This window comes from Protomyctophum parallelum (genome assembly GCF_964188405.1).
Source record: "Protomyctophum parallelum genome assembly, chromosome: 19".
In the NCBI taxonomy this organism is placed as follows: domain Eukaryota; kingdom Metazoa; phylum Chordata; class Actinopteri; order Myctophiformes; family Myctophidae; genus Protomyctophum; species Protomyctophum parallelum.
In genome coordinates, this window is record NC_139717.1 from 38,360,090 (window position 1) to 38,384,537 (window position 24,448).

The window sequence follows — 24,448 nt, forward strand, 5'->3', positions numbered from 1 at the left end:
TAATATATTGAAGTCTAACTCGTGTTGCTATGATTAGGTGATATAATGGTCATGTAAAACAAATGATCTTTGTTAATGGCATTTAATGTTTGTGTTAGGGACAAGATGTCAATAGCGTTTTTAAAACTAGCGCCCCTCAAAAAATGTGATGGAACTACTTTGCTGGTGAAATAAACCATTAAAGGTCTTTGTCCTTTACTCCAAATGCTTTTGATATATTTTTCGTTTACAGAGGTATCATCCTAACCAAAGTAACCATGATTGTTATGTCTTGTCTTTCAAAAGTTAAACATCTTAAATATCTCAAATCCAGCAAAGTCCTTACTAAGAAGAAGGCAGTCAAGTCTTCTGGGGAAGTGATGCCTTTAGTTTAGAATGATATACACAGAAATAACAGAATTCCTTCAATATGGCACTGAGTGTAAGTGCCCCTATTTAAACACAGGGTGGCGGTAATGCAACGGCTATGATTGCCAACCGCGCCAATGCAACTCCGAAGAAGACTGGGAAGGTTTGGGTTTGCGAACAAGCAGCTCGTTTTTTATCTTTGCGACTCTGTTTTGTTTTCGTGCTCTCTCCCTCTCTCTGGGATTTATCTGAACTGTAGAAATAAGCATTCCAAAAAGAAAAAGACATGACCGAAACTTCAGCAGATATGGATTTCACAGAGGGCGTGGAGATTCGCAAATTATCGGAGCTGGGAGTCGTTGATTTGAAGGCCGAGTTGAAGGAGCGAAAGCTGGCCGTGACGGGCAACAAGAGCGTGCTGGCGCAGCGGCTGAAAAAGGTCCCATCATTATTATTATTATTATGCACCAACACAGTCAACACCACTGTACTGTTCAATATGACGCTGGTTCTCAAACGTTAGATTTCCATTAGACCCCGATACGATAGATACATCTGAGCGTCACGAGCGTGTACAAATGGACGCCGTCCATTCGGTTCCATTTGTACACGCTCAGAGGTACAGGCCTCGACCATTTGGAACCCCCTCAAGGAACCCTGTCTGAGGGTCCCTGCCGGCGGACCCCTTTTAAAACCACTGCTTACTTATTCACTGATTTGATTTGTTGAGCTCTATGCATTTAGTCTGTGGATTCATGTGGACAGTGGACACGCTTTACGTGCACATGCAAATTCATCTACGTTGATGCTTAATTCATGCAACTCATACTTAATAACTCACAATTCATCATGATTGAGTGTATCATCATCATGACATGAACGCAGCATTAATTCCTGGTCCACACCTTTAACTAACACAGTAACTTTGCCCTGTGTTTGTTTACATAGTAAAACAAAACATTTATACCAGCAGTTATCGTTATCAGCGTGGTTGTGTTAATTACTGTTTAATACCTGCAGAAACACATTTTTGGTGGTAACCCCAAAAACATCCCCATCTAAAATAATGTAATACGCTTTTCCCTTTTGTAAATAGTCTTATTTGTTTGTTTATTATTTAAACAATATTAAGACAATTAAATAAAGTTTGTTATTCAGAACCTTGTACTATTTGCAATTGTTAATACAATATTGCAAACTACTCTTAAATTAGTATGTACATCCAAATTAAAGGTCCAGTGATGCAAATAGCCTGCATCCTTAGACTCAATAAATTGAGAAAGGATGCAATCATGTCACCCACTGGGAGTCCTGGGATGCAGTACTGTACTCTGTACTGTACTCTAACATCGTTGAAGTAGGACTCATAGATAAACCCGTTCTCCCCTACACCAAGAGGGTGCACGGTTGCACACACTATTGGAGGGAAATGATGGGTATTTATTTGTTTGTTGTTTTGCAGGGCAAAGTTACATACTATGCTTTTATGGATGTTTTGCACAGTTCCACTTCTATGCCCAGGATGAGCACTCATAGGCGGATAGCAGTAGCGAGGAGGGTGAGTCTCTGACTGGTGGTCATTCAGAGATGCTCATGAGCACTCATTCTGGGCATAGAAGTGGTTCTGCGAAATAACATAACATCCTTAACTAATTAATTACATTACACTTGGTTAATAATAGGTTTCTGTCTTCACCATTAGTTATTAATGGTGAGGACCAGGAATTAATGATGAATCAATGAAAGTATGTGTTATCAATTCGTAATTAAGCGTTAATTGTGTATGAATTTGCATGCTTAAATAAAGAGTGACCACAAATCATGCTCTAGCTAAAGGCTAAAAAAAATAAGTGCATAAGAAATGTCACTGGGTGCTAACTCGCTAGCAAAGCATTAGCTCAAATGGTCAATATGTGCCTGAAATGAAAACGCATGATAGGTTATATAATATAAACATAAAAGTGTTGTCCTGGACCTGTAGCAGCAGCCAACCTATTCAAGACAGTATCTGTCTCTGAATGTCTTTCTGTGTGCAGGCAATAGAGGAAGAGGGAGGCAATCCGGATGAGATTGTTGTCATTGCTCAGGAAGAGAAAATTGCGAAGAACGCTACACCAACATCGACAGTCAAAGGTAAAACAGACAGACAGCCTATGGATTAATGTGGCAGCTCCGCTGCTGTCAATTAAACTATGCCTAACCCTAACTTCAGTAAAACTATGCCACAGCCCACAGTGGAAATTTGGTTTCAGCTCAAACCAGCTGATCGCTGCCCACTAGGGGAGCAGTTAGGTGTCTTGCTCAAGGACACATTGCTGACCAGGCCTGGAATCGTACCTTGGACATCTGTGTACTGTGGTTCCTCAGGCAGGCTCTCTCACCACTCAGTTATGCCACCCCTTCTCAAGTGCCCACTCTTCTGCATAGCAAATGGACACATTTAGTTCTGACACCTGTTTCATCTATCCTCAATGCTAATAAAGTTATTTTACTTGTGTATAAAGCTCTAACGTCTAAGCGGTCTTGCACCTTCCTACCTCCACGACTGCCTGCCTAGTTATGTTCCAGGCCGCCCTCTTAGGTCCTCAAGTGCTTTTTTCCCCCCCGCTACAGATCAAAAAGGCTCCCTCTATAGACATTTTTAAAGCACAGCTCAAGACTCACCTGTTTTAGTTTTAATCTAAAAATCCTATCTCAACAAATAAGAATATTTTATGAGACCACTAAAAAAAGGATTTATTAAACGAGAAATATCGACCATCTGAAAAGTATATTAATGTATGCAGTCAATACTTGGTCTGGGCTACTTTTGAACAAATTATTTCATCAATGTGGCATGGCATGGAGTTGATCAGCCTTTGTCACTGTTCAGGTGTTATGGAAGCCCAGGTTTTCGTTGATTTATTTGAACAGCCTGACAATACAACCTAGATTCTCTGTGGAGTTCAGGTCAGGCCAGTTAGCTGGTCAGTTAAGCACAGTAATACCATGGTCAGTACACCAGTTACTAGTAGTTTTGGCACTGTGGGCAGGTGCCAATTAAAAATCGAGCTGGAAAGGATAATTAGCATCTCCATGAAGCTTGTCAACATACTGAAGCACAGTGTACTCTAAAAAGATGGCTGTGTTGAAACCATTGTTAAGTTTTCATATATATTGTATATTTCGTATAGCCTAGGCCTTATTTAGAGTGAGCTACACAAAATTAATACTGAGGATTTTCTCTGTGTAATCTCTCCCCGTAAAAATGTGCCACATGCATATCTGGCAATATGTCCCAGAAAACTGAATATTTCTGCTTCATCTGTTCTTTTTAATCAAAGTTCATATGACGACTTTTCTGTTTGAGCTACACAATAAACGTATATTGTTTTACAGCTACAAGGCAAGACAATGATGGACCAGAGGACAACCTTAATGAGGACGATGGTTGTGATGTTCCGGTGAGTCCAATACCTTATGGCTTCTGTGACGCTATTATAGGACACTAGTATTATTTTCTGTTTCCTCTATTTATCCTGAACTTTGTGCAGAAAGAGCATCAAGGTGAGCAAAATAAAATGCAGGAGATGGATGTCCTGGATGCAGAGAATAACGGAATAACTGCAGACACAGATGAGGAAGAGAAGTGCTTATCTTTCCCCCCCATGGAAGGCAACGAAGCGAACATAAATGCAGCCATGAAAGATGAAGAACAGGACAATGGAACAATGGAGACAGAGGCTGAATCCAATGAAGAGGTGAGAGAGTGGTAAGGGTCATATCAAGCCCTAGCCTCACATACCACAGTACTGTACGGTTAAAACAATGTTAGGAAATCCGTTTTTGGTACATTATGAGTATGAGACCTATCACAATAATTACATAATCGCTAGGGCTAATCGCTCCCGATCCGATTCTGATCATTTGATTTAATTTAGAGTATCTGTAATATCATGATATGGATATAATATTGATCTCACGCTTGTATCACGGCATCCTGCACGTATGTGCAATGTCAAAATGAATTGGAATAAAAAAACAAATGATGTAGCCTATATGGTCTGGATCGCAATCATTGCATCTTGGTGAACTCTTGCAGTGTGTTATCCCTAGTCGGCGACCAATCGTTTAGTGTGAAAGCCACAAAGATATAATGACAGACGATTTCAAAAACGGACTCCTGTAGTGTGAAATACATACAACGATCTGATGACTCGCCAACAACTTGTGTAGGGGCCATAACCTGGGCATTTCCCAGAGTATAATTTGTCAGGATTCCTTTTTCCTTGTTGTCTCATTCTGAAGGGGTCAAATCATGTAGCCAGACCTTGCACGTCTGGCACACCTAACGCCTAAGACCATTGATATTAAATACTGATGATGATAGTTAAAATAAATAAAATTGTTTAAATGCAATGCATATGTAGGCGGCGGCCTATGTGACTTTGTTATAGTCCAAAGGCACATTATGTCAGTCGAGGAGATGTAGTTGGCCCTTGGGTGTTTTATATTTTCTAATATGGCCCCCTTTGAAAAAAAGTTTGGACACACCTGGCTTAAAGGTTACAAGTAGGGAGAAGTAATTTGGTCCTAGATGGACGTTTTCAGTGGATTTAGTCAGGATCTGACTAAGACTGGTATTATACACCGCTTGTAATGTTTGGAATAAACCAGTCTTGTACTTAATGTACTATTTTGCTTACTTGCTTTAGTAATTAATTTCCATAAAACTTATATGTATAAATTAACATGTGTTCAAAATGTGGTTGCACATTTTGGATAGTTTTTATTGTATAATTGATTATTCCTCTTGATACAATTTATGTTTAAACAGATGACAGTGTCGAGGTTCATAGATAAAGATGAAGACCAGGCACACTTATCATCCAATGAGGTACAATTTCCCACAGATGCTTTTATGTGCAAATCTGTACATGAAAGTAATGAAATGTAATATGACCTAATAAAATGTATTTCTTTTTTTAGGCACATGAGAATTACCCTGATGCCAAGGACAAAGAAGAAGCAGGTACTATTGAAAATGGGTTAGAAATTCATTTGAATGCAGGCATGGCATCTTTTTACATACATAATCCATCAGTTTAGTGTAAATTCAAACGGGAAGGGAGACTGGAAACCCAAAGGGAATTGCTGTAATTGTGTTGAAAGTTGGTCAGCCATACTTTAATTTCAGCACAGAAAAACACTTAAATTAATAAGTGTAGCCAAAATTATATTTAGCAACTTTAATCAAAATGGTGTTGAACAACTTGATGCACAATGTCGGCAATCAAATGTCAATGTCAGGAAGTGTTGTAGATGATTTCAGTGTTTCTAGGTTCCCACTCCAAGACCAAGATGACGGACAACTGTCAAGCTTCATCAATGAACAATAGCCTTTTTTAAAGACTGGATTGAATATGAATTCACTGGATATGAACCTAATGGAATCCATTCACTGTACTTCATATCGACTGTCAAGGCTCATCAATGAACAATTGCCTTTTAAAAGACTGGATTATGAATTCACTGGATATGATCACAATGGAATTGATGCACTGTACTTTAAAGCAACGGGCGAGGCTCGTCAATGACAATGAACAATTGCTTTTTAAAAGACTGGATCATGAATTCAATGGAGTTGATTCAGTGGACTTGATATCAGACTCTAATGTTCTCAACATGAGTGGACACTCGAGTCAAACTGAAAGAAGGCAGACTCCATCTATGACCCGCCACTACTGATCTTTTGTCTCTCTTCTGCACTGAACTCTTTAGGTTGTTTGCACCCCCAACTCAGCCTTTGGGTTCACTTTCCAGTCTCCCATTAGGGTGTGCCCTATCCTTATGATCATTTGAAATAAGAGCACAGTCCAGGGTTCAATGGGCCTCATTCACCAATATCTCTTTTCTTTTTAATTACTTCCTAAGTGAATTCCTAAAATAAGTTGAGTCAGATTCGTGACACGTTCTTAAAAGGCAGAATTGTTTGTAACTACAGTATGTTGATGATGATGATGAATCCCAAACCTTGTAACTTGAAGCGGTGTGCCAGTTGATTCTAGTTATCATCGGTAGACTCCCCAACTATCCTAATTAGCATTAGTAATTACCATAGGGAGCCGCCCAACCAGGTCATGACTGCATGGCCCTGCCTGCAGTCAGACCGTCTGTTTTCATTTCTGCTCACAGAAATTTGTGAATTCTAAGTCAAGAATGGCTAAACTAAAATCTAAATATGGTGGAACAACAGACTCTAAAGTCCAGACATGTGACACACACAGCAAAGGCCGTCTGAATCTGGATTCGAACCCATGAGTTTAAGCTCTTGTCAGGCTGTATTGGAGACCGGACTTCTAGGCCAGTGGTCTGGGCCCATAATTCATGTTCAGGAGTAGTGTTGGTAATGGATATAAAACATTATATTACTGAAAGCTAGTCGTGGGTATGGAGGGGGCGTGCTTTAAGTATCGTATGGGGGTGGGAGTGGGTGGCTTTCAGGCAAGGAAGCTCTGAGAAGGAAGTGAAGTGGTCATGTGACTGGGCTGCGCCATGACACTTTCATGTACACTTTCATGGGAGCCAAACTCACACAGGAAGTGCAATGAATACATGGCAGTGAATGGAGCCGGCTGGACAAGCTCATAACAAACATTATTCATGAACAATTGAGACCTTTTGTAAAGTAATCACTTCTGGAAAATAACAGAAGACATATCACAGGTTGTTTTCTAATCACTTACTTTTCAATGTGCACAGTATATAATTTTATCTGAGGATCTAAACAGCAGCAGGTATCGTTTCTGGCTCCGAAGTATCGCGATATTTGGCTGCCAGACAGGAAACTGTGGGAAGTCTCGCGATACTTGGTTCGTTCAGAAATGTACTTGGTACTTTATGGTATCTCTATTTTTATAGAGATACCATACCTCTATAAAAATTACACAGTGTACACATTGAATAACAACACAGCAGACAATAATGTCTTCTGTTATTTTCCAGAAGTGATTACTTTACAAAAGGTCTCAATTGTTCATAAATAATGTTTGTTCATGAGCTGGTCAGTGAGCTCTCATTGACTCCAATGCATTCTGCCAAACTTCCGGGTAGTTTGGCTCCCATGAAAGTGTCCATGAAAGTGTCATGGCGCAGCCCATTCACGTGACCACTTCACTTCCTTCTCAGAGCTTCCTTGCTTTCAGGTAGGAAGTGGACAGGAAAATGGGGGTGTGTTGTACCGCCTGTCAGGGATATGGGGGTCCTGGGAGTGGGGGGCGATGAGGGTGGAGAGGGATGGGGGGTTATGGGGTGGGCTTCAACTCAACTGCGTTGGGTTGGATTGAAATTTTCACAACTGTTAAACGCAGTGCTTCGCAAACATTGTCTTGTCAAGGACTCGCAAATTGCATGTATTTGGCTGCAGACTACCAATCTGAAAACGGATCTGTGCATTTTTCAAAACATTTCAAGATTTATCAAAATGTTTCGAATGTAGCCGATCTACAACGGGCAGTAATTTGATGCGTTGTGATCTTGTAGATCAGCTATCCCAAACAAAGTATATAATGTGGTTAAAGTGGTAGTGTTACTTTGTTTTACTGTGGACCCACTAGAACCCCCTCAAGGACCCCTCGGTGTCCCCAGACCACACTTTGAGAATTACTGCAATTATTTTGCGCAACCATATCGGCACTCAAATGTGCCTAGTGCTCTTGAGCATGCGTACCCAAGAAGAAATATCAGCTAAGAAAATCTTGGTGTATGCCAAACTCTTCTTGAAATCTGCGTACGTGGGTCCTAAGAACAATTTTCCTCTTAAGAACAGTTGGTGAATGAGGCCCAATGACTTGCTAAGTTCCTCGTTAACCATTACTGTTTCAGAAGTGATTAAACTTTGCCATTCTATTCCTGTTAAATCGTAGAAAATGACAAAGTAGCCGGGTCTTGTATATCTGAGCCGCGTAACGAAGAACGGCAGCCGAGCCAGGAAACGGCTGTTGAAGAGCATGTTGCCACTACTGACGGTGGGGAAGAAACTGTCAGTGACATTGGCACCAAAGGTGACAGTGAGGACACTGGATTTATGATTAACAAGGACGGTATGGAGACTGATAAAGAGTCTGGGGACACGCAAAATGTACCCGAAGAAACAGTTGAAAGTCAAAGCATTGCGGCTATTGTAAGCGAACAGAGCCCTGAGAGCAAAATGGTCAATTCAGAAACAAGCTCTGAGAAAGAAGAGAAGACTAAAGACAAAGCTGCTGCAGAATCATCCTCGGCACCGAAAGAGTCCGCTTCTGTTGATGGTGATGATCAGAAAAAGAGGTTTGTTGTTTTCTGTCTACCGGAAACCAAAATGGTTATCTCTGTTGCATTGGCTCCTGTGTACTAGCAAAATTTGGATGCTCTATTTGAGGCATAAAGTACTATGTAAAAGAATTAAGAAAAAACAAAACGACAACAACTTGGTAAGTATAATAGTTCTGAGCTATCTTCACTGCTGTAGGTTTATTGTTTTTTTTTCCTTTGTTTCTACAGTAGCTCTGAAGAGAAAGGTTGCGATGCTGACTCAAAAGACAGAAACGGTAAGTGTAGGAAATGCTTACAGTTTAATCAACAAACGAGCTGCTCGGATTGGCTCCGATGGTGCCCAAATGTGTACACAAAATCCAGGTTGAGACCCACTGTTGTAGATGACATGACGATGAGCAAAGAAATGGACTTACACTTCAAATAATGAAAATAAGACGCCCAATTTCATATTTTGTGTATTAATTTAACCACTGCAAATGATCTGCGGAGTGCTGACCCTGTGGTTAAAGGACAACTTTGGTTTTTTTCAACCAAAGTTCATGTTTTAGGTTGTTATTAGAGAAAGTAAAATATGAGTCTTAATTTTTTTCCATTTGCTGCTTTCTTTCGTTTTAGGGATTTTAGCTCTTTTTGACAGGGGGGCGGGGGCATTTGAGCATGGGGCTAAATAAATATGTAATCTTTTACAACATTTTATGGTGATTTATTTTTGTATTTTTACTATAGTCCTAATAAACCCCAGGAAATTACATCTGGCCACAGCAGATCACAGGATCTACTGAATGTGAAGGTAGCCTACTGGGGGAAGGCTTATACTGTGTGTGTATAGGCTGTCAGTTTGTCACATTTAATAGATCCCGTGATCTTTTGTGGTCAGATGTAATTTCTTGGGGTTTATTAGGACTATAGTAAATAATAAAAAAATGAATCTCCATAATATTATGTAAAAATATACATATTTAGCCCCATGCTCGAATGCCCCCGCCCCCCTGTCAAAAACTGCTAAAATCCCCAAAACAAAAGAAAGCAGCAAATGAAAGAAAATTAACACTCACCTTTTAGTTTCTCTAATAACAACCTACAACATGAACCTTGGTTGAAAAAAACTAAAGTTGTCCTTTAATACATAAATGACATTCTGATATTGCCCCTTCCCCCCCCCCCCCCCCCCCCAGGTTCCAGGGGGTCCCCATTAAAATTAGTTATGACTAGTATAGAATCAACCTAATGTAGGATATTTGGAAATATAAGCTCACAGCGCTCCATGATGCGATGTGTTCTGAGCTTGTAGATCTTCTTTTTTCCAAAAATCTTGTATGGGGGTCCCTCGCACAGAATATTTTCCAATGGGAGTTTGTGGCCAAATGCATGTTAGTTCAGGGGTCCTTGACATGAAAATGTTGCAGACAATTTCTCACTGTGTGTTTCGTGTGTAGCCTCTGGAGGCAGTGGTGCTGCTAGCTGCAACAAGAATCTGTGTGTCAGTGGTCTGTCCTCCTCCACTAGAGCCATTGACTTGAAGACCCACTTCAGCAAGTATGGCAAGGTTAGTTACCAACACGGTAATGATTATGCCTACATATTAGGCCCGTCATAAATCGCTATGTAATCGCCTAATCAATTATTTTAATAATAATCGTTAGCTTGTTTAACAACTTTCCCCAAAGTAGTGGGAATAGCGGATCTACAACAAGCTCACAACACTCGCCGTGAGCTTGTAGATCAGCTATTTCCACTAGTTCCTTGAACATTTTCAAAGTATACAGTGGTTACACATGTCAGTCATTCCTTTGTATATTTAAGTTATTTGTCATATTTGCCCTGTGGAATTTTGGTTTTCTAAAAGCCAATATTAAAGGCCAAAAACACAATTAAATCATTAATCAGCATTATTTGTGTGGCAAAAAAGTAAAATTGCATGATCCTAACAGACCCAATTATGCATATATATATATATATATATATACTTTCCCGTATTTACATTTTGTGCAGTTACATCTGCTTTGACTTTACATACATTCACGGGTTGCTTAGGATCACTAGCAACCAACTGAATGCAACAGTAAAAGTGCCCTGCCACTAGATGTAGCAAATATTCACCTGTTCCATTATTTGTGCATGATGGGGATGTGGTTGCAAAAGAAACACTGCTGGATGCATAAAGTTGTCTTCATTGTTCTCACTCGTCTTTGTTTTAGTACTCCCTGCTCTTACTGGCTTCCCTCTCTACCCCCGCTTGGTTCAGGTTGTTGGAGCCAAGGTGGTGACCACTGCCAAAAGCCCTGGGTCTCGCTGCTTTGGCTTTGTCGCCATGTCCTCCACAGAGGAGGCCACCCTGTGCATTAGTCACCTTCATAAGACGGAGCTGCATGGGAATGTGATCTCTGTGGATTGGGTTGGTGGTGTTGACTTTTTCTTTTCTTTTCTTTAGTTGCATAGTTTGATTCAGAGAATGTAGACCTATTCCATTGTCTGTATTCAGTGTGGCTGTCTGTTTTTGTGCTAGGTTTAATTAATAAATATTACATGGGGGTGTGCTTTTACTGCTTTACCATGAGTATTGGCACAACAGTGATGCAGTCAGGAATGAGGCACAGAGTTCCACAAGCATCACTGAAACATTGCAAGTATCACTGAAGAGACGGGCAGTAGAGTTAACTATTTCAGCCCTATTGGACATCACGACTGAAAGATTAGTATTGATGAATGCATAAAAGAAAAATGTAATTATATTTGTAGTAGTGTTTAAAACAACCTTGTGAAAAGTATTTGTGCTCATGTCATGAGTTATTCATGTTATTAATCAATACCTCCATTCCCTGAATGTGCAGGTCAAAAATGAGTCCACTGGGAAGAAGCCTGCAGACTCCACAGACTCCAAGTAAGGTCATCTAAAGGCTGAGAAACATCAAAATAAGCTATTTTTAGAAGCTAATCATAGTCATCATATTTAGTTAGCATTTATATACGTTTTAAGGAATTATTATAAATTGTGGTTGCCCCAACGCAAGTCGTGGTTTGCAGCCACCTTGACCTCAGGAATAAAATTTGTACAACATTGTGTGTGTGTGTGTGTGTGTGTGTGTGTGTGTGTGTGTGTGTGTGTGTGTGTGTGTGTGTGTGTGTGTGTGTGTGTGGAGGCCCCTCAACATGAGATTAAAATAGGGGTCTGAATTTACCTTGTGTTAAAATAATAGTCCCCGTCACACTAAATTTGGAAGCCAATTACAGTCAAATGGTATGGAATATGAAAAGGTTGCTTAACCCTCATTGCCTGTTAAATATCATGTATGTTTTTGTTTGTTGCTCCTCCTAAATGTAATTGTGAATTGTGTTGTGACCTCTTCCAGGTCTGAGGGTGAAGGAAGAAATGGCAAAGGTGAGTCAATGAATGGATTTTTTTATAACTGGATCACCAAATGTGACGTGTAGCGTCAGTATGAGTATGACCTGTGGTTGTTTTTGTAGGGCGTAATGAGCGGTCTGTCGAGAAGGATGGCAGGGAGCGAGTAAGTCCCTAAATATTACACACACACACACACGGTCGACACAATCTCTGCTGATTACCCTTGAACATTGATTTGATTTGATTTGCACATTTTCTTTTACAGCACGGTGAGGAGAAGAAAGACATCCTGTCATTTAACCAGATCAAGGAGCGGCAGCGAGGAATGAGATTTGGTAGATACTATGGGTACGTAGAATGGAGGTGCTTCTGCTAAATGATTATTATACTTTATGTGTGTGTGTAACATTTTAGCACTGAATGTATCTTCTTTGTTGTGTCATTGTTCCTCCCAGAGACGGGGACCGTCGCACGAGAAGCCGTAGTCGCGACAGTAGCAATATCAGTCAAGATCGCATGAGTCTAGAGAGGGACTATCTAGACGACCCTGACGGCTTGGATCCTGAGTTCCTAGAGCGTGAGACGCTGAGAATAGAGGACGAACGCAGGCGCGAACAGGAGCACATCCGCAGGGAGAGAGAGGAGCTGCGGCGCCTGGAGGGCCAGCTGCACCACAAACGGGACCGCTACGTTGGGAAGAGACCTTATGACCGGTAAAGGAGGAGTACCCTAATTGAGGCTCGTCAGGACATCACTATAGGATTGGATGCATGCTAAATTGATTCATTATGCAAATACTGTCGACTGCGATTCAAACATGGCCATTATCAGTGTATTCTGTTGATACGATGCTGTATTTGTTTCTGCATGGTGCAGGATACTGTACATGTTTCTTGTTTGAGGGGCTCCAATGCATGGCTTTCTGAAATTACATCATAGGCCAGCCAAGTCTATGGACTTTTAATGTTGGTTTAGAGCGTAATTAAAAATAACCGGTCGCCAGCCAGGTCTATGGACTTTTATGTTTGTTTAGGATAGTAAATGACAACATAAGACGTTAGCTGGCTGATATAAATACTGCCCTTGCTGCGCCCCTCACGCCACATTATTTTTTCTTTTTTTGAGGGGTGCTAGCTCCTCTAATGCATGGCTTTTGAAGATTATGTCATATGGCAGCCAAGTCTATGGGACTTTAAATGTTTGTTTAGAGCATGTAAATCGTTTGCCAGCCAATACTGTGAACTTGGACTATATGTACTTTAATGTTTAGGGCACTAAATGACAACATGAGACATAATGTGGCCGACAAAAATATGGCCGATATAAATACATCTTGTAACTCATTTTGTTTCATACAAGAATCAAGCTTCATGCCTTCATGAATAAAGGAATGGAACGGTACAACTGTAACCAATGTGGAAAAACCTTCAGAAGAAACAGTAAATTGAAACTGCACAGGGGAATTCATAGAAGGGAACCAAACGTACAAAAGCTAAACAAGGTGTGCCCCTCACTTCACACAAGTGTGATGTTTGCGTTGTGTGCTGCTGCTGTGCAGGAAAGATGAGTGGCCAGAGAAGCGGGTGGCCATGGATGACCGGTACAATCGATACCAAGACGTTGACTACCACAGCCGTGGTCGTTACCAAGACGACTGGACGTCGGACAGACGGGACACCTTCCACAGTGGAGAAAGACAGTCACATAACCAGGTTCGAGACTACAACCCATATATGGGTCATCAGTATATGGCACGGCCCCTTTCGTGCCTATAGATGGAGCTGACTGATTTGCTTGCACCTGATTTCATGACGAATCTTGACAACATGTTGAGTTTAGACATCAACACTCCATATTTGGGCTTCGCTTCATTGGGAAGTCCAAAATGGGGTCGTGGTATAAAAAAATCACACTGAACTGAGCGGTGAAGTGTTGAGTTTGAGAACCTCTGTTCTAGTTGTAATTATGCTCAAACGTTTTTTTTTCTTTTCTTTTTGACAGATAGCAAGAACATTGTTGTACATTTACATGATAAAACACTTATCATTGACTGCCAACACCACCATCTGGTGGCTAAAATGTGTACTATTCCATTCATTTTAAATAGTGGACACCTTTAGTTTCAAAGCAGTTTCAGTCGGAAACCGAGAGTCAGGAAGTGATTAATCGCTATGTAACGGGTCCCACGAATGTTATTTATTTCACCCAAAACAGACATTGTGTAACTGGAGATCATATCGTAAATGAGGCGCAAATCAAGCTTGTTTTGAGCCAAAAAGAAGAATCCGAGGTACGATTCTAAAAACTGCGTTTCCATAGACTGCATAAGCCAGTGGAATTGTCTTTACCGGATTTCTTCTGGGGTTTTTTTTTATCGCACTCGAACCGGAGTCTTACAAGCACGTTGAGAACACAGTTGTGAACCCTAAACAATTCATATTAAAATAGGCATCAAAAGGCGAACTCGGCGCACAGGGCATTCGGACCAGGAGGCGTCAAAAGGCGATTTCGGTGGTAAATGAGTTAACAATAGTATCATTTGAACATTGTTGCTGGGAAGTTGTCATGAAAGTCTACAAATTACGAGCTAGCCATCCTTATTAGCATTTGCCATGCTTTAGTTTGACCCTGTTCTGTATTCTTCCCCCTGTAGCACTTCTCAGACAGATCAGACAGATACAGCAGAGGCACCTGGAAAACGGGCTACAACAAGCATTTCAACGCAAGGTCAGTTCTTAGTTCTTTCCTGCATTTAATGGAACATCAATCCCAAACTAATCGGTGTGAACTGTGAAGCCTGACACCTTTCGAAAAGCAAGGTTCTCTGCTATTTGCTGGTTTTGGTGCCAGGTGATGTCGCCCTGAATAATGACATCACCCGGCAGCACTACTTATTTGTGGCTGTGAATGAGTTTGTGTGCATGTTCTCTGTCATCTCTTAGAGGAGGAGGTCGCGACTGGGAGTCTGGACGGAAGAAGGACAGAACATGGCACAGTAAGAATGTGTTTGTGTTACAGTGCTACTAGTTGTAGTGTGTAGTGTGGTGTGATATACCGGGTTCCCACCGTCATGAAAATCCTGGAAATATTTAAGCTTTAAAAGCTTGGGAAATTTGTGGAATTCATCAAATGTTTGGAAAATGTTCGTCTATGTATTTTCTAATAATGTGTAGACACAAGGGTAGACCATTCTATGCGTCCTTTTTTTTTGTGGACCGTAACACTAACACATTAAGGGTAACCCTTTGCACAATGAAGTAAGTCACTTTTGTGCTGTTGCTATAGTGTATATAGGCCTGGAAACGCGGTCAAATGTGGGAAAAGTTATGTACTACATCTGTGGGGTCCCCGCAGAGATGTCCCCGCAGCAGAGCAGAGCAGAGGCCAGCACGTCTAGTCCATACAGCTCCAGCAGACAGCTGTCCCCTCCACCTCGCGCACGCTACAGCCCCTCCGACATCGCGGCCAGCAGACAGCTGTCCCCTCCACCTCGCGCACACTACAGCCCCTCTGACATCGCGGCCAGCAGACAGCTGTCCCCTCCGCCTCGCGCACGCTACAGCCCCTCTGACATCGCGACCACTGGCCGTAGCCGCCTGCTGCAAGAATTCCAAGACCAGTACTTGCCCAACCTCCAGCTCCGCGACCTGGAGGGACACGTGGTGGAGTTCGCTCAGCACCCGAATGGATCCAGGTTGTTTAAGATTCTGCATGCTTGCTTTTGTCATATTTTACATATCTTGCCATTGTTATGAACATTATTACAATAATCAAGGCACTCTGCTATATGATATATGCTATATATGTAAAAAAAAAAATACATTCAGCTTAGCATTATAATTATGCCAGATACAGGCATATTGTGTGTGCTGGGCCAATTCCTGTCTCGCCGTGTCGATTGCACCCAAGCTTGAGCTTTAAGGCCTACACGCACTACACGATTTTAAGGCCGATTTTGGCCCGCTTTCTCAACCCCCGACAAATTATCTTGCATCTTTTCATCTTGTAGTATGACATATCAAAAAAACAAATATTCATCCTCCGACACCCACAACAACACGTCGTCACTATTAAACATTACATTTTGTTTACATTTGCTCGCCTAGTTTGACATCCCCTATGACATGTTCATTGCGGGCGCACCACATAACCATTTATTACATGGCTTGGTTGAATGCTTGATTCTGATTGGTCAATCGCTGAATTCAGCTGTGAGTTATGTGTTGATAATGACCGCTCCGCTCTATAACAGACCTCTGCCTAATCAAACCCGCTGACCACCAGCTCTGCTGTTTCCAACATGACAGCCATGTAAACGCACACACTAGTGACACACAATGTCATGAATTTCGGTGAATTATCTTCCGACATTGACCACCTAGCCAGATATTATCCCTTACATAATACAGTTTTTAAGATAGTAGTAGTAGGTGACCTATTCCTAGGCGACCTGAACATTGTACCGGTACACATCAGATCAGAGTAGTAAATAAAGTTAAATAAATAAATAGAAAACAAAATGCAGCTTCTCCCTCTCAAATCCCAACCGTTTATCAAAACATCATAGCCCATTGACACCAGGAGAGAGGAAGAGCAGAAAAACACACATTCATCTAAAAGCTCAAAGGGCTCTAACATCGTTAAATGTAATTGCTGCCCCGACACATGATTCCATGTTGTTACATTCAGCAAGCATTAATTATTACACCACTTAAACGGGGGTAAAGCCCACTTACGCTTTGAAATATGGAAACTTCCAGGCAGTCGGGTATAAGGAAAATAAAAAGTTACTCCAATATTGTCCAATAATCGATCCACACAGGCTGGGGGGGGGGGGGCGGGGGGGAAGTGTTCATCAGTTTAATCCAGATAAGGAGAGAAGAATAATCAGGGGTACAGAGGCGTGCAGCCTCCACATGTGTCCATGTAAACATTGTCCATGTGTGTAATTACATGCGGGTGGCATGCACAAAGTGGGGACGAAAAGTCTAGTCATAGAGGGGGAGAGAGACATCTATTTATCGGGTCTAATTCACCAGGTAGGCTATTCATGTAAGAAAGCGCCTGCTTGTGATTGCTGAAAAACTTCAGCCCATCTTTGGTCTTGAACATCAGGGTTGCGGGGTAATTCACATAACACCCGATTTTGTGACGGTCAAAAAAACAACTGTCGGCACTGACAGTTGCCACATTACACTATATTTTCACGAACGTGACCCTTGGTGTGAATACGCCGGGGAATGTGAAAAACGTGTAGTGTGACCAGTATCAAGAGAAAGAAATGGCTAGGATCTATTCCATTTTAATCGGATAGTTTTACATGGTACGTTGTGAACCATAATAATACATCGTGTAGTGAGTACCGGGCTTAACCCATTCTGAACGGGCACCCATTTTGGTGTCGGCATCATGTTATGCTTTAGCTATTTAAAAATAGCAGATCTACAAGCTCATATCGCGCCACCGAGTGGCGCGATACGAGCTTGTAGGTCTGCTATTTTTTTTTTAATCGAAGAACGACTGACATTTTTAGAATCTGATCTCAGGTCAGAATGGGTTCATCAGACCAGTGTGTGTCCGGCGGAAACCTCGTATGAATCTGATCTCAGGTCAGAATGGGTTAAGTCATTCTTCACCCTTGGAAGTTTCTGCCCTTGGCCTGCCCTGGTCTCTGGCGCCGACGGTACTGCAGTTGATTTGTCGCTGTTTTGGTTATAGTTCAGTTTTGAATGGTTACAGACAAAACTCCCAAGATAACATGAAGGTCTAATTTTAATGAACTGAAACATTGTACTGTATTCCCAATATCAAATCCTTTCCTTGCATTTGAAGACTTGCACTCTGCACTAAGATTTACTATGCTCTGTCACAGCTGGATTACATTATACTAGTCTGGTGATGGTAGCTCACGTGCCCATGATGTTATTTCCCATATCAGTGTTTTACATCCGTTTTCAAGATAAATGTAGCTAAATCGATAAATCTTTCAGTATTCGTGAATAAACTGTTTCAATTTGATATTTTTTTATTTATTGTATTGCACCATTCCCTATACTTTTCCTCCTAGGTTTATCCAAAAAAAGCTGCGCTACTGTGCTCCAACAGATCTAGAGATGGTGCTTGAAGAGATTCTGCGGGTGGGATACCCGCTAATGATGGATACGTTTGCGAATTACATCATCCAGAGGTTGATTGAGGTTGGAAGTTACTAGAAACGTGCACTGATCTCCGTTTAGAGATCTTGTTCATATTCCCTTACCTGTGTTGTGACATTAAAGAGAAGATGATGTTAAACTGAAAACATGATGCTGTGCTTGTCAGACTTTTAAAAGGCAGCCTGTTTGAATAGATGGAGTAAACAACATATTGATGAGCATGGGAGATAACCTCTCTGCAGAGGATCTTTAAGGATAATTCTTAATTAGGTTAAATATTTGCTCCTTATCTATTTAATAAAAAAACAACAATGCTTTATGTACAAGATTAAAAAGAATGTTATAGACTAATGCCAGCAAAGGATGATTTAGTCTTATTGCCTTATTTATGCAGCTCCCAAAAGAGTGTGAAAGACTACCTTTAACTTTATTATTCTGTTGTGTCACAGATTGGAAGTGCTGATCAGAGGGTGGCCTTATCGACACCTATCCTTGGAAACGTCCTGGCCTTAATTCAGCATAAATCTGGTTGTCAAGTAATCCAGAAAGCCCTGGAGTTCATCCCTTCTGACCAGCAGATCATTGTAAGTGAGCTTTGACTTCCTTTTGTTTTCCAGAATATAACTGTGTTTAGCTTTAAAGGAACACTTGTCATAATAAAACTTTCAGAGGCTAGAGATGGGAAGTTTGAATGTTAACACCCCGAACGCCTGGGGTTATCTAATCCATTAAATCATAGCGCCCAGCGATTTATAGCAGCGGAGCACATTTAGCGACAGGCCTGATGTTATCCCCGATGTGGCTGAAGTAGCTTGATGTAGCCAAAACACTCTTGAGGCGATCGACAACAACGGGAGGTATGATTTAATTCTATCGAGACTAGTGACGGGACCGCGGTGGGCCGTCTAACACATAATCTTTTCTTAGAATTGGACGGAATGACAGGGGCACGGTGGCACAGTTGGTAGTGCTGTCGCCTCACAGCTAGAAGGTCCTGGGTTCGATTCCCGCTCGGGACGCTGTGGGTGCTGGCGGCGTGTTTCCTCCTCCGCGTCATCAGTGCCCATACCCGAAGGCGGGGTTGGCGAAAGGGCCTTTCTGTGTGGAGTTTGCATGTTCTCCCCGTGTCCCCTAGGGTAGGTACCCTCACAAAAACATGCAGTAATCCTGGTCTCTAAACTGCCTCCCCCTGGCCAGCCGGGGCGCCTGATGGAGGGGAAAGGAACTGGTTGGAATAACGTGTTCCTTCCACGCGCTACGTCCAACCAGGGAAACTCCCCCCTGTCAGGTGTAAAGGAGCAACTTGGACACTCAAGCATGAAGGAAGCATGAGTTAAGTCCGTTGCTCTCCCCAGGTTGGCGGAGGGTGTGTAGAGCCTAGGATCACATTAGATGATTGACACAGGGGTGAAAAATGGGTTACAAAATCGTGGGATAAAAAATATATTAAAAAATAAAAGAATTGGACGGAATGATTTAGATCAAGAGTTATTCACGTTTTAAGATTTTCCATCTCGTCGGCTAAAATGGGGGGGAACATTTCTGATGACGTCCCACCGGAAAATAACATTGAATGTTGTGCAACAGACGCTCCCAGCCTGTGGAGCGATGCGATCGGTTTTGATTTCAATAATCTCCGTCCTTTTTGATCAGTCTCCGTCTTGAGCGCTGGACGTTACTAATTTGATAGGGCGGAGAACTCCGTCCGGTGTTAAAAGAACACTGTAAGTGCTAGTTTGTCAGCTTTCAACCTTTTCCATAACAAACCCACTGATGCACCCATTCTATGGGTTTAGGTGTACGCAGTTAGGAAGAACTTCATTGTCCATTTGTTACTTTCATTTTGCTTTGCGTTTAATTCAAATAAAGTGCATAGACAGCATAGTACAAACGTCTTCCATGTTACTGGTAAAAACCATGTATCCACTGGGTGCATGCATTCCCCCCACACCTGTCCATAATTAACCCCTAGGCCTGGGAGGCGTGCCCGTCTGTGCCCAAACCAATAACCCAATTAAATTAGCCAATTATTTACTGAATATTCTAGGCTAATAGTAATAATAATAATAATCAAAAAACACAGTGAAATGGCTTCTACAAACACACTTCACCCATTTCCAATCTTGGATTCAAATTTGTGCTCACTAATGCTCATTGTAAGATTGCAGCATGGCACTATATGGATGTGGCAGGCCTGGGCTGTGAGAAAAAGCCCAAGGAGATGCCAAATCAGACAGACGGCGCCTTTTTTTGTCTGTATGTATTGCATTCCCCGTATTTACTTGAAAAAGACCGAAAGGATTCAAACGTTGTATCTGCTGTTTGCTGCAATTAAAAATGTGGTCGATTCAGAAGTGAGTTGTGAGCCCCGCTTTGTTTTGCGTTTGGGTTTTTGCAGTTTGGTTCGGCACCAAGAAACGCATTCTTTGAATGTATTCCCTTTGCCCCTTTGTTTTTTCCTTTCCTTGTTTTAACGTATGCTATCCTAATACTCAAGCAACATCTTCACATCCTCTTTCCATTTCTAGAGTGACATCGTACGAGAGCTGGCCGACAACGTGCTCGCGTGTGTGTGGGAGCGGAGTGGGCGTCTTGTGCATAACCCCAACGGCTGCAGGGTACTCCAGAGGATTTTGGAGCATTGCACACATGAGCAGACGGCGCCCATCCTCGAGGAACTGCATAAGCACACTGAAGAGCTCATCTATGTGAGTATTTTGCATCTCGTCTCTGGCCCCAAATACCATGTACAGTAGCACCTCCCCAGAGGTGATTAGATAATTAAGGTTGGCATAGCTCATGAACCGTTTGACCGTCGGCAATAAAACTTTGATACACATATGAGTCTCCTCATGGCGAACAACTTTCGTTTTGACCTCTGACCTTTTAGATCACCCACCATTTTGAATTATATGAAAAACGGTTCAAATCTATCTCCTCCCGGGATGTTTGATCGAAATGCATGACCATTTCTACACGTGAACTTTGGACCTATTACATTTTTACATATACATAGTACATTTTTAAGTAAACAAATGTAGCTTTTATGAGCCAATGAAAAATTATTCTGCCATGGCACTAATACATACATGCAGAGTCAAATGTTTATGAAACTACAGTATGGTAAAGGGTCATGCCAAATGTCATACTTTTTCCTTTTCTGATGAGCAACACGCTACTGTATAATTATGATGCTTAGATGATTTCTATTTAATATTTATTAGGATTAATTTGCGTGACTGTAAAGATGAAATGGGGAGGAGGCTCCACTCCCGCTTTATCGCTTACTCATGATAGAACTTCCGTTGCTCCAGACTGTATGACGGAAGCATTTGAAAATTGCGAGAGGCAACAGTCTGGCAACACGAGACTAGTTTGGGGTCTGTTTGGGGTAACAGCTGCAATAACGCTTGGTGATTTAAAGTGGCAATGTTGAGCAGCCTAAAAGGGCCTATAACTACAGTATAACTGCAACCACTGCTTAGTTCACACAGGTGTGCTTTTTCTTATTGTTTGGCCCTCTCTTATACCTGCTTGCAGCTATATTTTATCAATTGTGCTTGTCTTTTGTGTTAGGCATGTCTCAGATGTCAGATTTTTGTTTTGATTTGGCATTTCGTGTTTGCTTTTATTGTTTGCTGTGTAGTCTGCACTCTGCAGACCTGCCAAGTGCCAACATGTATGCAATTTTACATCACATTACTCTGGTACAATTGGTCCCTCCAAAGTACCGTATCATCATCATCATCATCATCATACTATCATCATACTATAATTCTAACAATGTCTGAGTGTCTGTGTGTGTGTCTGTCAGAAACACCGCCGTAGCTCCTCATTGCCTGCACCAATCGCTCCCACTTTTCACACAGGCATTGACCATATGAATATGGAGGGCGTAACGAAGCCCTTTTTTTTATTTGACACATTAATGATTATTAATTTATTTATTAGTGAATTAAAAACGCACCGGCAAATATCTCACAACGGGTAAGGGCTAGTACAAATAATTTTCTCTCACACACCCTAAATCACTGTCCGATGCCTCTCTGTCGCCTCCCACAGGATCAGTGCGGCAATTACGTCATCCAGCATGTGATGGAGCACGGCAGGCCAGAGGACAAGAGCAGGATTATTGAGGAGGTTCGCGGGAAGGTTTTTGCAATGAGCCAGCACATATATTCAAGGTACACTCATTTCTGACATAATCAACTGGGTTGTACACTTTCTACTGCCATTTGGTGCATTTCCATTATCCGCCAGATACGCTTTCACTCGTATGCATTTCTTTTTTCATTCTTGGGTATTACAAAGATGAACACATTTATTGTATTTACATGACATTTACATGACATAGACATAACCTGCAATGAATTCCTTACTGTATGTCGATATACGTATTTACTTTTATTGTTTATTTGTTAGTACCTATGCTTCTACCTACATCTATGCATTCTATCACTTTTTCTGCATTGGATTGATGTCTTAGAGATAATTCTGTCGTACACTTATTGTTGAAATACAAAATGAAATTATCCATCCATCAGTCCAAATAACGGATAGAATAAAACTGGGCTCATAACATCTCAGCTGGGCTTGCAGAATATGAAGGCTTGACTAGGACAATCACTAATCAACGTATGTTTAATGGAGCTTCTTTCTGTGTCTCAGTCGCGTGGTTTCCAGGTGTGTCATCCACTCTTCGCCTGCGGAGAGAGCCTCGCTGATAGACGAGGTGTGCACCCAGATGGATGGCCGCCACAACGCTGTGTACAGCATGATGAAGGACAAATACGGCAGTTATGTGGTCCAGAAGATGCTTCACAAGGCAGACCATCTTCAGCGTGAAATCATCCTTCAAAAGGTTAGTGGACTCTTCATAGACGCATGTGTGTATTAGAGGTGCACAGGTCAGTTTTATCCACAGATCCCGCGGATATAACCACAAGATATAATCGTTGAAGTGAAAGAATATCATTAGTAAACTCTGAATGAATGAACATTTTACTGTCTGATGGATTCAAGTTCTCTGTCGTGCCGACTGATTTTTGTTATTTGGAATCCATTTAGGGCAGACCTCATATGAGATCTGTGTAAATACAAGCGGAGTAGTTCTAATGGCGAGAAAAGGTGATTGAATGGCGGTTCAGCCCAAAGCAACACCTTATGACTGACAAGGGGGTGGCACCCTGCTGACATGGGATGAATGTTACTTTGAGCTGGCCATTCAATTATTGAGTGTCCCCAGTGTCCATACTGTTACCCATAAGTGTGCAAACTGTGCATACCTCTATATACGTTATGAGTTTATTAGTTGGTGGGAGAAATCTCCACACCATGGCAACCCTACCCATGATTTACACAGTCCTCGCTAGGCAACCCAGTCTGGCTAGAGATATGCACTCCGCGGAGGGGCACCTTTCTTGTTGAATTTGAGGAAGGATCTACCAGAGTAGAGTAGAGTCTCCATATTATAAACTACAAAATGATGCATGGAAATAATTTTCAAATGTCATGGATTTGCTCAGATTTTACTCTGATAAATGAAAAGATGTGAAATATTGTAGTAAAATCTAGTGTAGTTTTAATTCTAGTCATGTTTTTCCTTTCCCTCTTGGCTGATGGATGTTGGACTCGGTGAAATGAGTATTGTATTATCTTGATGACATCAAACGAGAATGAATTTTAACTTTCTTATACCTTTTTATAATCTTCATTTTTAGATGCAGCCTGATACCGCTGACGACGACGATGACGTCGACGACGTATGTGAAGAAGACAGTATGAAGAGTTAGGTGAAGCATGAAGAGTGGATCTGATTTGTGTCCAGTCGGCAGCCCCACAGATGGCCACAAAATGCCAGCCCTCTCTTTGAACTGTACAATAGTCTTTATTATGATGTGTGGCAGTTTAAAGGAAAAACGAGAGCTAGCTGCTAGCTTCTAACTGTTGCGATGTAAAAAATAATGCTGATTATAAATATGTTTTGTCATTGTTGTCATAGTCATGTGCATTTGCAGGTCACCTTATGTAGGCCTACCATACATTTCCACATTGGATGAAAATAAATGAACACATTTTTGGAGGCAGACTTTTGGAACTAATTACAGTGTGTATGATTAAACGGGTCTTTTAACATTTGATGTGTTCTGTTCTTTCAAGTCTGTGCATAATGGTTAAGTAGTCTCACTACTCAAATCCTTACTCCACAATGTTGTTAGGGTAGCAGCTATGGCATTAACACTGTAAAATATAATACAACATACATACATGCAATCAAAACACACATCAAAACAATTTCCACCTA

At 41.5% G+C, this 24,448-nt stretch overlaps 1 protein-coding gene across 1 annotated transcript; it reads left to right on the top strand.

The window, feature by feature from the left end:
• The first annotated feature begins 513 nt into the window (after nucleotides 1-513).
• LOC310877215 (uncharacterized protein) lies at nucleotides 514-24,230 on the top strand. Its single transcript, XM_083791000.1, has 25 exons — nucleotides 514-787; nucleotides 2,385-2,481; nucleotides 3,727-3,791; nucleotides 3,882-4,088; nucleotides 5,165-5,224; nucleotides 5,317-5,359; nucleotides 8,253-8,655; nucleotides 8,869-8,915; nucleotides 10,080-10,189; nucleotides 10,889-11,038; nucleotides 11,475-11,524; nucleotides 11,994-12,022; nucleotides 12,112-12,152; nucleotides 12,255-12,337; nucleotides 12,445-12,702; nucleotides 13,548-13,701; nucleotides 14,643-14,716; nucleotides 14,932-14,984; nucleotides 15,344-15,683; nucleotides 18,057-18,186; nucleotides 18,594-18,728; nucleotides 20,673-20,852; nucleotides 22,207-22,328; nucleotides 22,813-23,005; nucleotides 23,865-24,230. Exons 1-25 carry the CDS (start codon nucleotides 635-637, stop codon nucleotides 23,934-23,936), a joined length of 3,249 nt encoding a protein of 1,082 aa, XP_083647126.1. The 5' UTR covers nucleotides 514-634; the 3' UTR covers nucleotides 23,937-24,230.
• Nucleotides 24,231-24,448: the final 218 nt, after the last annotated feature.